At 34.1% G+C, this 13,381-nt stretch overlaps 1 protein-coding gene across 9 annotated transcripts in view; it reads right to left on the bottom strand.

The window, feature by feature from the left end:
* Positions 1–1,855: 1,855 nt before the first annotated feature.
* LOC149532930 (protein argonaute 1-like) overlaps positions 1,856–13,381 on the bottom strand; it is a 63,461-nt gene continuing 51,935 nt past the window's right edge. For all 9 annotated transcript variants that reach the window (XM_089807042.1, XM_089807037.1, XM_089807045.1 and 6 more), the window contains 12 exons: positions 11,717–11,839; positions 11,390–11,549; positions 11,158–11,279; positions 10,802–10,939; positions 10,541–10,683; positions 4,757–4,819; positions 4,467–4,530; positions 4,064–4,253; positions 3,902–3,975; positions 3,608–3,702; positions 2,449–2,480; positions 1,856–2,340 (listed from right to left, as the gene is read on the bottom strand). In XM_089807042.1, the coding sequence (XP_089663168.1) occupies positions 2,144–2,340; positions 2,449–2,480; positions 3,608–3,702; positions 3,902–3,975; positions 4,064–4,253; positions 4,467–4,530; positions 4,757–4,819; positions 10,541–10,683; positions 10,802–10,939; positions 11,158–11,279; positions 11,390–11,549; positions 11,717–11,839 (1,401 nt within the window). In that variant the 3' untranslated portion in view covers positions 1,856–2,143. The remainder of the gene's footprint in view (positions 2,341–2,448; positions 2,481–3,607; positions 3,703–3,901; positions 3,976–4,063; positions 4,254–4,466; positions 4,531–4,756; positions 4,820–10,540; positions 10,684–10,801; positions 10,940–11,157; positions 11,280–11,389; positions 11,550–11,716; positions 11,840–13,381) is intronic.

The following is a 13,381-nucleotide window of genomic DNA, read 5'->3' as shown; positions in this document are numbered from 1 at the left end:
AGGGGCTTTCTAATGAATGGTGCATAAGGCACAACACTTGGTGAAGGTTTTGCAAATGGGGTTGCAAGCTTTGGGTTTAACCATAGAGGAAACTCTGTAGTTAAGCACTCTCCAACTAGAGTGGCATTGGGATGGTTGACCTCTCGAGAAGTCCCCGTGCTTCACTACTTTGAGCATCACCTACATCCAATGAGTGCTAAGTGTTCCATTTATTCTCATAAGAGATGGACTCATGAAACATGGGTCAATGAATTTGACTCATAATCACACAATTAAATCCTAATAGCAATATCACAATATAGATGATGTCATTTAATACATATTATTAAAAAAAATTAAACAAGATTATACCATAAATAAAACAATTTATGAAGTATGAAAAAAACAACTCTTGAAAAAATTAAATTGACAAAATAAAACAATTGGGAGAGTAATAGAATCCAATTATTAAAATTTAAAAATTCATCTATAAGATGTCAAATGTATTAGCCAATCATAAGAAAGGAAAATTATTTATGTATTCTCCTACTTATCAATTGATGAGCTTAAGAGGCTTTCTAATGAATGGTGTGTAAGGCACAACACTTAGTGAAGGTTTTGCAAATGGGATTGCAAGCTTTGGGTTTAACCATGGAGCAAACTCCGTAGTTAAGCACGCTCAGGCTGGAGTGGTACTGAGATGGGTGACCTCCCGAGAAGTCCCTGTGCTTCACCCCTATGAGCATCACCTAGATCCAATGAGTGCTAAGTGTACCATTTATTCTCATGAGAGATGGGACTCATGAAACATGGGTCAATGAGTTTGACTCATAATCACTCAGTTAATCCTGATAGCAATATCACAATATAGATTGTCATTTAATAATATACATATTATTAAAAAAAATTAAACAAGATTATACCATAAATAAAACAATTTATTTAGTATAAAAAAAACAGCTCTTGAAAAAATTAAATTGACAAAAATAAAACAATTGTGAGAGTAATAGAATCGAATTATTAAAATTTAAAACTTGATGTCAAATGTATTAGCCAATCATAAGAAGGGAAAATTATTTATGTATTAGCTAATCATAAGGAAGGAAAAATATTTATTATAATTGTCAAACTTAAACAATATACCAAAATTTTAAAATAAGAAAATAAATTTGAAAAGTCAAAAAAAAAAGGGTTTTTTTTTTTTTTTTGATGAATAGTTCTTTTCAATTTATAAAATTTACTAAGGTTATTGGTAAGATAATGTATTATATTATGTAAAATTATCAGGAATTGGCTTTTTTCTAAGTAACAAATAAGCACCTCAAAACTGCTGTGGGGAGGTCACACGCTCAGCGGGCATTTGAAGTCTAGAAACCATAAAGTAAAATCATTAGGCTCTATATCTGCAATCAAATGTTATGTGATGGATCGCGAACTGTGATCTGAAACATTGAATTGAGATATCATTACACGGTTTGATACCAAATATGTAAATTTGATAATCTATGGACTGTAGAAAACAACACCAACCTTGGAAATAGCTCAAAATGCTTTGTCGATATGTTAATAATAATAAAACATTCGTCACCGTAGGGCTAGTCAACAAAATAAAAAGTTTCAGTAAAATGCTTGTCATTTGAGTTGGAAAATACTCTAGATGTTAAGGCTTCTAAAACAAAGGGCCTTACCTGATTATCAATTAAAGCAAGCAATGGATGCATGAACAATCTATAAAACAAGGTATGGACAAGGAAGATCAGAATGCTGAGAAATTAAATGCTAAAAACGGAAAAGAAAAATAACGAGGTTCGAACATCTGGGAGCAATAAAGACAAATGAATCTCTGTCAACAAAATTTGAAAGTCTTCACTACTAATTTATCGTAGAAAAGCAAGCACGTTGAGTTTCTATTCACATGTAGAGAAACGTGTAGTTTGTATTCCCATGTAGAGAGGAATACAGCCACAAAACAGCTTTAAAGGTTGAGAAATAATTACAAAATATCATCCCATTAACTGGAATGCGTGTTCGTTCTGCTAGAAAACTGCAAAATACAAAAACCTTTGAAACCAAAATTTTCTGCCTCGCTTTATAGAGTTTTGTACAGTCCCCTATCACAAATACAACAATCGGAACCAAAACGATATTAAGCAGGCCCTGAAAATTATATGAAGAACATTGAATTCTTGATGCGACCATGAATGGGAGGCAATGGCTTTACAAAAGGACCCCCAAAACCTTGACTTCCAGCACCGCCAGACATGCTTCCACCCCGAAACGACCCACTCTCTGATATGTTCTCTGAATCAATCCACACACGAGCACGCTTTGCAGCTAAGTGTGCATAGTAGCATGCAGGCACTGCAGCAGAGAAAGAAAATCTGGTAAGCATTTCATACAATATTTCTTCACAGAAAACAGAAACATTTCAGAAATATTATGCGTATGGACAGGGATCAGATCATAAACCTATTGAAACCGAGCGAGTGCACTTAACATATCTGAGACAGAGCCATGAACAAAAACAACAGTTAATTGCTTACTGTTAACATTACACAAATCTGAACCAGAATAACAAACGTTTCAGAAACTATTAACAGTTTCTCAAAATAGTAAAATTACATATGCTTCCAAACATATTTTTATAACGATAAAGAATACAATCAAAAGTAATATCAAGTTTGAAATTGTAGATAGCAGTGGCGGAAACAAAGAAAACGGATGGTGCTCATGTTTAATCATGCCGCATTGCTGCCAATCAATGCTTTGATAATGAATTAGATTAATAATATCAGATTTCCACAATCCATTAGTAATGTGATTAGTTTCTGGATTGAGTGTGTTAGTTTTTTAGCATCAACTTTTGGATCACAGAAAATCATCAGGATGATAGAAAATGATAGAAAAGAAAGAAAGATGTGCAGACTAGCCTAATCTGAGAGAAATAAGACAGGGAGAGAAAGATCAATCACTCAATACAAGGACAAAGGATAAAGAAAAGAATAAAAAATCAAGTAAAAAGAAACCACAATAAACTACCAAATGCCCACAATATACATGGAGAAAAGAATTAATTAGATGTCGCATTTCATGCACCTCCAGATTTTAGATTCAAAATATCTAAACAAATTTAGAGCACGATACACGTCAGTTCAAAGTATGTATAGAGCTTCTATCTTATCTTCCCCTGTGCATTTTCATCCTTTCAATGTCGTCAACCATCGATACATTGAAAATCAAGTAAAAAGAAACCACAATAAACTACCAAATGCCCACAATATACATGGAGAAAAGAATTAATTAGATGTCGCATTTCATGCACCTCCAGATTTTAGATTCAAAATATCTGAACAAATTTAGAGCACGATACACGTCAGTTCAAAGTATGTATAGAGCTTCTATCTTATCTTCCCCTGTGCATTTTCATCCTTTCAATGTCGTCAACCATCGATACATTGAAACCACATATAAGATCCAGAATATCTATACACCATTTTCTAATAAAACAGTGATTCCACTTAACGTAAAAAATATCTACAAGCTTCATGTTCTATTGCTGGCAAGGCGCAATCATCCTGATAATAAAACGACAATTAGACTGACATTAATAATTCCACACTTCACTTACGTGAAACAGAGGTCGTTGGTCAATTTCTGAATTGCATCAGGTGTAAAGCCATTTTCATCCTTGAGCACATTGTAGTGAGCTGGCTTACTGGTGCCCTGCACGTTAGTTGCAACATATTACAAACTCATGTAGGAAGGAAACACGGACATGATTATTGCAGATTAAACATAATAAATATCAATATAAACTTTTAACACCTTAGAAATGCTTGACAGTAAACTTCTACAAGTCTATATTTCCATGCATAAAGATTGCAACCATAAGTTCAACGACTTGTGGTCACAGGCAACATACCTTGATTCCCGCATGACTGCATAAATAGAAGTCAAAAAGTTTCGGTTGGCATATTACAGTATCTACCACAGTTCCTGTAGAGTTGTCGAGACAAAGTTAAACAATCGGCAAGCATATTTGTTGCACTAATAAAAAGCAAAGCTCCAGAATAATGTCTTTTACCAGGAAGAATATTTCCATTTTTGAGAGCTGGGCCTGGCTTTTCAGGATTTGGGAAAAAACGTGTGTGATGGCGTTTCTGGACCACTATAAATGTAACCAGTGGCGATTTGCCTAGTCTAGGCTTTTTAGATGATGGCCCTTGGTCAACTCCTGTTTCAGGTTGTTCCGCCCACCCAAGAGATTCAAAAGCCTGAACAGAGGATATGGAGAAATTTCTTCAGCTAATATTTTTGTATAATTTACAAGGGAGCACAGTAAATTGACTGTAGTTAACTAGCTTGATTAAATACGCTATTTGTCCATTGATGAACACGTGATTCATTGATCCTGATTTCGAACGCTTACCTAGATGCATGTCTAATCTATCCGACTGAACATTTACCACATGATTATGAAAACAAACCTTTTTCAAGGCTCCCAACTCATTGTTCAAAACCATCTCAAACTGTCCATCACTTACACCGTCCCTGACATGGAAAAAACACATTAAACACGAGTTAAAGAAAATAATAATCAAACTACAGCACAGCAAAATAGTTATATGCTTGTTCCACTATCAGTAACATGCCTTCAGAAAGATATCGCCAGTAATCATTCAGATTTCAATCAAAACACACCTTGCACACATGTAGAAGTACCAGCATATCGTTCTACATTAAAACTTCCAAAGTAGGACAGGTGTGTTTATCTGACCTGTAATAAAGAATACGCTCTGGCTTCCTGTTAACCTGCTCTTGAAATAAGGTTAACAACTCCCTTCAATAGAAACAGAAAAAAGGATGCCAAATCAATTATTTGGTTTGAAATAGTTTAAGAAAATAAATATGCTTAGCAAGAAAAATCAACTCAGGCTTTACTAACATCCGCAATAATAATTAGCCATGATATTGTTTTTGTTGCTTGCGTTAGCAGTAGACACTACTAATAAAATACATATTTCCTTAAAGTCATTAAATTAACGAATCTATACAAAATTTACTGGATCCTAAAGATTCTCTCTTCCAGGTCAGTTTGGAAATGACAGGATTACGTACAATTTCAAACTTCAAAAGATTAAATATGATATAGAGTTCTTAATTAGTGTATAACAAAATTGTAAATTAAAAAGTTTAACATTAATGCTTGGCTAGCGCCAGTAAACTATACCGACAAATAAAGAACTCTATGATATGGAACATACAGAAGTACAATCTAGCATACTAGTTGCATAACCAGACCTGAATGCCTAATAAAACCCCCATACACTTAGAATGTGATTAGTATGAATATTATACGGCATTCATCGTTGAAACTTCAGTATAAGAAAATAAAGTTAAAATTCATAAATCAGGTTTCAAAGTCACGTGTCCAAAACATCATCATTGACATTACGAAGTATACCAAGATTAAAAAGCAACACAAGCAGTCGTCTTCTCTATCTAGCTCCTCAAACTTCATAAGTTGAAAGGTGGAGACATTCAAGTTAATATGATCCGGCTCTATATCCCACAACCTCATGTCCACTTTACTTTTTGCCTTGTTATTTGTGACAAAGGCAATGCAAGTTGGAAATATATGAACTGAGAACTCTATACTCTTTTAATCACACTAAGTACTTTTAATTCTTTTAAGTGCAACCATTGTGGTCAGGCTATTTGTGTAAAGGCAATGCGAGTTGGAAATATGTGAACTGAGTACTCTGAATTCTTTTAGTGCAATCAGTTACACTTCCCTATAGGACGAAAAATGATGTGCTCTAATTCTGCTCAGCTGCAAACAGACTAGCAACCTTTGACACAATGTTAAAGAGTATCACCAACCAAATAGTACAAAATATATGAAACATGCAATTGTTTCTCAATCTCAATCTCGTTTACAATGGTCTTCATCTTCTCAAGCGTTGAGTTGATGTCATCAAATATCTCTCCCAAAAGAAGGCTTAGTCATGTCCATACAATGGATTATACTGAGAACTAACAACCTGAAAGTAAGTAAAGATTCCACTTTATCCAGATTCATCTATTTAATGTCTCTCTTTAATCTCCATGTACATGATTTTAATCCAATAAAATTTGCTGGCAATCTCAAGAGATGGACAAATCGAGCTGTCCAACAGATGCACAACAACCAACAAATCAACCACTCTACAATTCCTTGCATTTTCATTTGTGCCTTCAACAATGTTTAAGGGCCCCCACATCCTTGATGGTTGAGAGGACATTAGTTACTGCAGCACCGCTCCCACCACCACCAATCCATACTACTAAAAAACAAAGCCCCTTTAGGAAATACTACAATTGCATTCATCAAGGGCTGATTTTTAGCATCCTTTCATCCATGAAAAACAAAGCACACCTCAACACATGAATCCTTTAATGAATAAAAAACGATGCCATCAAACTCATAACTCAAACTCTTGTACCCTTTTTTGGAGCCTTGTTATGTTTACTCATCATTTCTTGTCAATACGGTTAGCAAACAATGTTGAAGGCCAATCCATTTGCATAGATACAACTTGCTATCTATTGGCCGACAATATCTAGAGTTTCACTTTAATATGCAATTTTACACAATCCCATGGTTTCTTATGTGTATATGGTTATTTCTTCAGAGCTGGTGGAAAAAGCTACCTTCCTCCACAAGGATTAGATGGGATTAGAAGGGTCTTTGTTCCCTATTATCATATCATTGTTATAAGGTAAGTTGTTCGACAACTTGTTGCTTCTTCTGGTTACTTCCACTAATCAATATATGCTCACTTGTTTCTATGACGCAAATACACTACTCTTTCTAGAGCAGACTTTGATGTCTTGTGTAGTGCCTCCCATGTTTCAATTTTGTCAATTCTTTATTTTGATCCAAGATTGACTCTATTTATGATATAAATAGTGACAATTCGTATGTTATTATTTTGGGTTGGTCCACCCAGTTACAGTTGTAATCCTTTGATCATGTTAATATAGATTGACTCTATTTATGATATAAATATTGACAATTAGTATGTTATTATTTTGTATTGGTCCACCCAGTTACAGTTGTAATCTTTTGATCATGTTAATATCACTGCTAATGTAGATAGTAGGTTAGTTATACTTGGGGTTCAATGATGATCACATATATGCATATGCATGATAACTCTATGATGATGTGGCGTGATAATACATGATGTTTAGGTTATTGAGGAGACTTTGGTTAAACTATGTTTTAATGTGGCTATATGATGATACATCGATGATGTTATAGTGATTTGATGAGAGATTATCTTACTGCCCATATTACTGTGTGATCCCAATTAGAGATTATTTATATTTATACACTTGGACTATTTTACACATGCATACAGATAAACCTAATGTCTGTTCAACGACGAAAGTACCAGACATAACCTAGCCCAGAACCCTCACTACGGTTACATGAGATAGTCTGTTACCTAGTCTAGTTACATGAAATTTAGTAGAAATTTCAAAAGTTTTTAGACCAATTTTTTTGAAACAAAATCGTAGATTTTTTTTTTTTTTCACTATTAAAATTGCAAGGGTCTTTGTAATTAAATTTTCGGCCTAGTATAAGTTAGAACAACAATAATGAGGCTTTATGTAGAGTCACATCCCCCATATCCTTTCTTGTGGGTTTTTCTACATATTTTGTGCTTTGCCTATGACTAAATATCCACAATTGTTCTCTGCATAATTCAAGTCCCATTAGGGCACTCAAATTCTTCTAGTTTTTGCATCATTTTTCTAGGTCATAGCATCGTGGAGGAAAAGAGTAGTAACTCTTGTCCAGGAACCTAGCTGCATGTTTTTGGAGATTTGTTTTTGAAATCATGGCCATTTTCTCCTTAACTTGCATACTTTTGGTTTTTGAACCATTTGTTCTGGAAAATTTGTGGCATTTTTCCTTTTGTGCCAGTCAGTTCTTTTGCAATGATCAGAATGATTATTTTCTTCTACTAAGGTCGTGCCATTTTTAAAAAACAACAGGACTTTTGACAGTTATACTACATATTTATGGTGCTCTCTGGAGGACTCAGGTTTTGGAAAACTTTCCAAAGAAATCATGGTTCTGTTTTTTTACATTTTTTTTACAATTTTTATAAAATTCTAAGTTTTTGTTGGCACAATTTTTTTGAATTTTTTATTAATAAAAATTGAAGATACGAAAAACTTTTTTTTTGGGTTTTTGTGCTTCTGAATAGAAGGGGGATGCCTTCATTACCCAACATCATGTTGGGAGGCAACCAAAGCTTCAACGACAAGAATTATAATTCATAGAAACAATACATGCTCACAATTTCTTGGTATTGGTCTCTCGATCCACTTGTTATTGGTAAATCTACTTGTCCCACAATTACAAGTGAAGACCATGACAAGTTTAACAAGTGTAATCATGACGCAATTATGCTACTCACACTATCTATCATTGATCAAATGTTTCTAAAAGTGTCATTTGGCAAGTGTTGCAAAAATCTGGACTTTCATGAAGAATATGCACGAGACATCAGATAAATGCATAGCTTTTTCTCTTACAAATATGTTGTTCTCAATTATGATGAAAGACGAGATGCCTTTCAAGATCATTTAACAAGCATCGAAAACATTGGTGATCATTGGAGACCAATGATTCCGAGATTAAAGAAAAGGATATGGTGATTATTACTTTGAAAAGCTTACCACAAGCCTATGAGCACTTCAATGAAGATCTCAGTATCAGCTCTGCGCAATGTTGAATTTAAGTTTGATAGTTTGTGCAATAAGCTATTACAAGAGGATAAATGTAAGTAGTTTGCTAGCAGCAAGGACACATCCAACATGAACAAACATTAAATACCAAGGACAAAGGCAAAGACAATTCTACACTATAGAAAGGACACAACAAACTTCACGATTCTTCAAAGAATCTGAAATCTATCACATGCCATTACTGTTGTAAACCAGGCCATATGAACTTCTACAAAAGGTAGTTGGCTGATCAAAAATTGTGCCTGGAAAGGTGTCATAAAGGCTCATGTCATAGAGCATTCAAAGGAGTCAACCTTCTACGAAATCATAAGACCATATTACACAAACCTAATAGAATAGGGAGAAGAACAAAGTGAGAAAACTTGTGTGACACACATCCCAACACCTCAAACAACCATCCCCATTCCCTAAGTCACCTTGGGATGAGGGGACTTTAGGGGCTTTTGGGGATGAGGGGACAATTCTACTATATAGAAAGGACACAACAAACTTTACAATTATGAAGAATCAGAATCTGAAATCTATCACATGCCATTATTGTTGTAAAGCAGGTCATATGAAGTTCTACAAAAACTAGTTGGCTGATCGAAAATTGTGCCTGGAAAGGTGTCAAAAAGGTTCATGTCATAGAGCATAAGGAGTCAACCTTCTATGCAATCATAAGACCATATTACACAAACGTAATAGAATCGGGAGAAGAACAAAGCAAGAAAACTGGTGTGACACAAGTATGCATCCCAACACTTCAAACAACCATCCCCATTCCCTAAGTCACCTTGGGATGAGAGGATTTTTGGGTCTGTACTCCCAACTGAGAAAATTTGGAAATGCTCAAAAACATGTCCATAAAATTGGGGATGACATGAAACTTATAGGGGGGCATCCCTAAGGCATATAGGGGCATTTCAAACAAACTTAACCCATCTATCTAATGGCCAAACATCCCTTGAAGAAAAACAACATTAAAATGTTTACTGATAAATAAATCATGATAGCATTATGACAGCAGCAATAAATATATCATGATTTAGATACATGGATACAAGCTGATCTGGATTTTTAATTTCACTGTTCATAAGAGTTTAAACTTCAAAACTTTGTTATGGTATTAGAGTCAATTATTATAGTCAGTGCATTGTCATGGTCTGGTACATTGTGGTTTTGTGTAAAAAATACAAATGAACAATTTCCTGTTGGAAGGGAAAATTGGACAAGACACGTCGTTCAAAGGAAGAAACTGGAAAATTTAAAAAGGAAAAAAATAGCTCACAAAAAATGAAAACTAAAGCCATGGAAAAATGTACAATAAATGAGGAAACAAAAAATAAAGAACAAAGTCAAAATAATATAAAAGAAAATGATTTTTTAAATCTTAATCGTTAGAAAGGAGTTAAAAAGAAAAACTGTGTGTGTTAGAAAAGTAAAATAATTATAAATTTAAAAAAGAATATGGAAAAGGAATAATAAAATTATGATCACTAAACAAATCAGGAAAAAAAGAAAAACATGAATGCAAACGAACAAACACAAACAAACATATTTAAGAAAGACAAAGAAAAGATAAAATTGATAATAATAAAATAAAGGAATACAAATCGACAAATCAAATAAGTTATAGAAGCAAGAAAGCTCTTTAAAAATAAATGACAGGGCATTTCCAGTACAAATTCAAATGTAATTGGTGCATTTAAAACTTGCATAACATTAACAATAACAATATAAAATAATTAACTAATTCAGTCAGATAAGAAATTACTTGAAACACCCTCCTGTTTGTTTGCGGCCCTGCTCATCCTCTTTCTCCCAGTATAGATCTTCAAATATTTCAGACCCTCGTTTTTGTGTGCGAACTATTGCTTCATACTTAGAGAAAGATGGCCAGTCCATACTTGCAGCAATCTTTTGACATTATTGGTACAGATAACATTCCCATTAGTGGCTCTTTGCATTGACACTAAATTATGTTTTAGACAACAATCCCTGATGACAAAACAAAACTTGTAATTTAGATACTTACAGATAAAATTGATGGACCGCTATCATCTCCAATCCTTGAATGTGAGATGTCAGCACCAATGATTAGTGAAGGTACTTCCGATATAAGAGGTAAACTTTTCCTCTCCTCATCAACCAATAGTGAATTTTGCCCTCCTAACTGTTTAATAACAATTGTCAAATTATTCTAGTTAATGCCAAAGATGCTATTAAGATAGAAAAATCATTTGCTTCTGAAGGAACATCCACCTTTGAATTTATTTTTAATATAACATTGGGAATGTATTCAGTTTTACACTTTTTCACATGGTCCATTCTAGTTAATACCAAAGATGATATTAAGATAGAAAAATCATTTGCTTCGGAAGGAACATCCACCTTTGCATTTATTTTTAATATAACATTGGCAATGTATTCAGGTTTACACTTTTTCACATGGTCCGCCAAGCAACATTGAGTCCAAATCCCCAAGTCCAATTCACAAATCTTCTTTACAGAAGCTACAATTGATGCCAAAAATAAATCAGTATAGTGTTCCGTGGTGACGATCTATTTTTCATTTGGTGATTTTAAAAACAATCTAAAATCTTGACAGAATTACATTACAAACCATATAGATGCTTGTTGTCTGTTTGGGGCATAATGCACATAATCAGTTCAAGAGGACTCTTGTTTTTATCCATACAAATCCGCATTAGATGTCTTACCACACCATCAACATTTCCATGTACCTCATCTGCAGGTGGTGCTGATGGTAGAGGATTCATGTTCTGCAGATAATTCAAGTACCATGATAAAGGTTAACCTCAATGGTCAAACCCAATATATCAAAAGGATAGCTTAAACTGTATAAAAGATAACCATCTCTAAAAGAAATTGAATATGTATACAGTTGATGTGTTAATGTGGTGCAATAATCAACCTGTCATTGACTTACCACACCATATTGCTTACACAGGTCAGGTAGTTTTTGACAAAATTCTTTAACTGCTCCAGCAGGGACACCTCGAGCAAAGTTTACCAATGACCAATGTGAAATTTTGGTGCCCTTAAATATCATCTGCAACACCAAACAGTAAGCAAAATCAGAAATAAGTTACGAATGATAGAGCTCACTTGCACTGGCAAAGCCACAAATCAATACTAGAATCTAAAATATTTTGTCATTTCAATTTACATTTGAAAATACTTCTTATCAAAAACACATTAGGAATATTGTAAAGCAATGCAAGATAATTTATAATTAAAAAAGTGTAATCTTCCTCAACTTTAATGATATCAAAGTCAGATTCCCAAATTAGATTTTTCAAACTCGATTCTCAGATTTTCAAAAAAGGTTATCTTCGCCTCTGTTAGTTTTCTGCAATAATTATAAAGATTTATCACCCTCTCTGCTTGAACGTGCAAAACGTGAAGACCTAAACAGTCTTTTCTTGGGTAAATATGTAAATACTCGCACAAAGTCAAAGTACATGTTGTGATCTTTTCACTCCATCACCCCATTGCAGATGGACAACCATGCGAAACCTTTTTGCTTGGCAGTTTTGTGGTTTGCCTAGGTAGGTCTTGGCTTACCAATATTTTTGCAAGTCTCAGGTAAGAAAACTCGGGCAACATAGAGGTTGGAGGGAGCGAGAAGTGAAGCATTTGAGCAGTAAAAGAATGAAAGTGTAAGGATGCTCCCAATCAACAAGTCAAACTCCCAGCACCTGTGGAATACCGATAACCTTGTCCACATCATCCTCACAACATGCAAACTTCCAACCTTCAACTTTAAAAAAATCCCTCAAGCTCATGTTCATAACCAATGCTTAGATGATAACTTTGAGAAACCATAGGAATTTTGATTGAAAGCTTGTCCAAACAAATTGTGAATCTCCAACCCCAATTGGGAACTTTTCCTTGTGCAATTTAAGAAAAGCTTATTGTTTCAATCAAAATCCCCAATTGATAGAAATTCCCTATGATGGAGTTGTAATTGCTTAAGTTTGATCATCATTTTGATTAAGTTCTTTGTGAAGCAAGTCTTATGAAATTCTTAATCAATTGCTCATTTCCAACTTGTATTGTGAGAAAAATTCTGACTCCTAATAGATTTCCCCTACCTTGGTTAGAACTTAGAATCCTTAACAATTATGAGGATTATGATTTAAATTGTTAGAAAAATCCCTATTAGAGGTTAAAATCCAACCTCCTTGAGGGAAATCATTTGTGAGTTTGGAAATTGGATCAAGTATGCAATGAAAATTCATAGCATGTGGATGTCCAATCTACATAAGGCAATGTGTCCTAACAACCGGTGAATTTATGATAGGCACTTGAAGATAAAATGCTAAACCAAGGAGAAATTCCGACCTAGCTTGTGAACTAAATTGAAAAAAGGATCATAGTTCCAATTTCAATTGATCAAAATCCTAAGCAAGGTGAAATTCCGATCTTCCTTGTGTAGAAATACTTTACAACCCATGGAAATCCAATCACCTTTGAAACTCTCATGCATACTGCGAAGCTGCTTAAATGATTAATCGAAATTCCAACCTCTCAAAGGATAAATAACAAAGTTAATAAAATTGGTAGAATTAAGGTGAAAATTTGAATACAT

This window comes from Cupressus sempervirens, chromosome 10 (assembly GCF_028749045.1).
Source record: "Cupressus sempervirens isolate cs-2001-9-10 chromosome 10, ASM2874904v1, whole genome shotgun sequence".
Classification (NCBI taxonomy): domain Eukaryota; kingdom Viridiplantae; phylum Streptophyta; class Pinopsida; order Cupressales; family Cupressaceae; genus Cupressus; species Cupressus sempervirens.
Note: the sequence above shows the minus strand (reverse complement) of the source record. Positions and strands in the feature narration are given on the sequence as shown.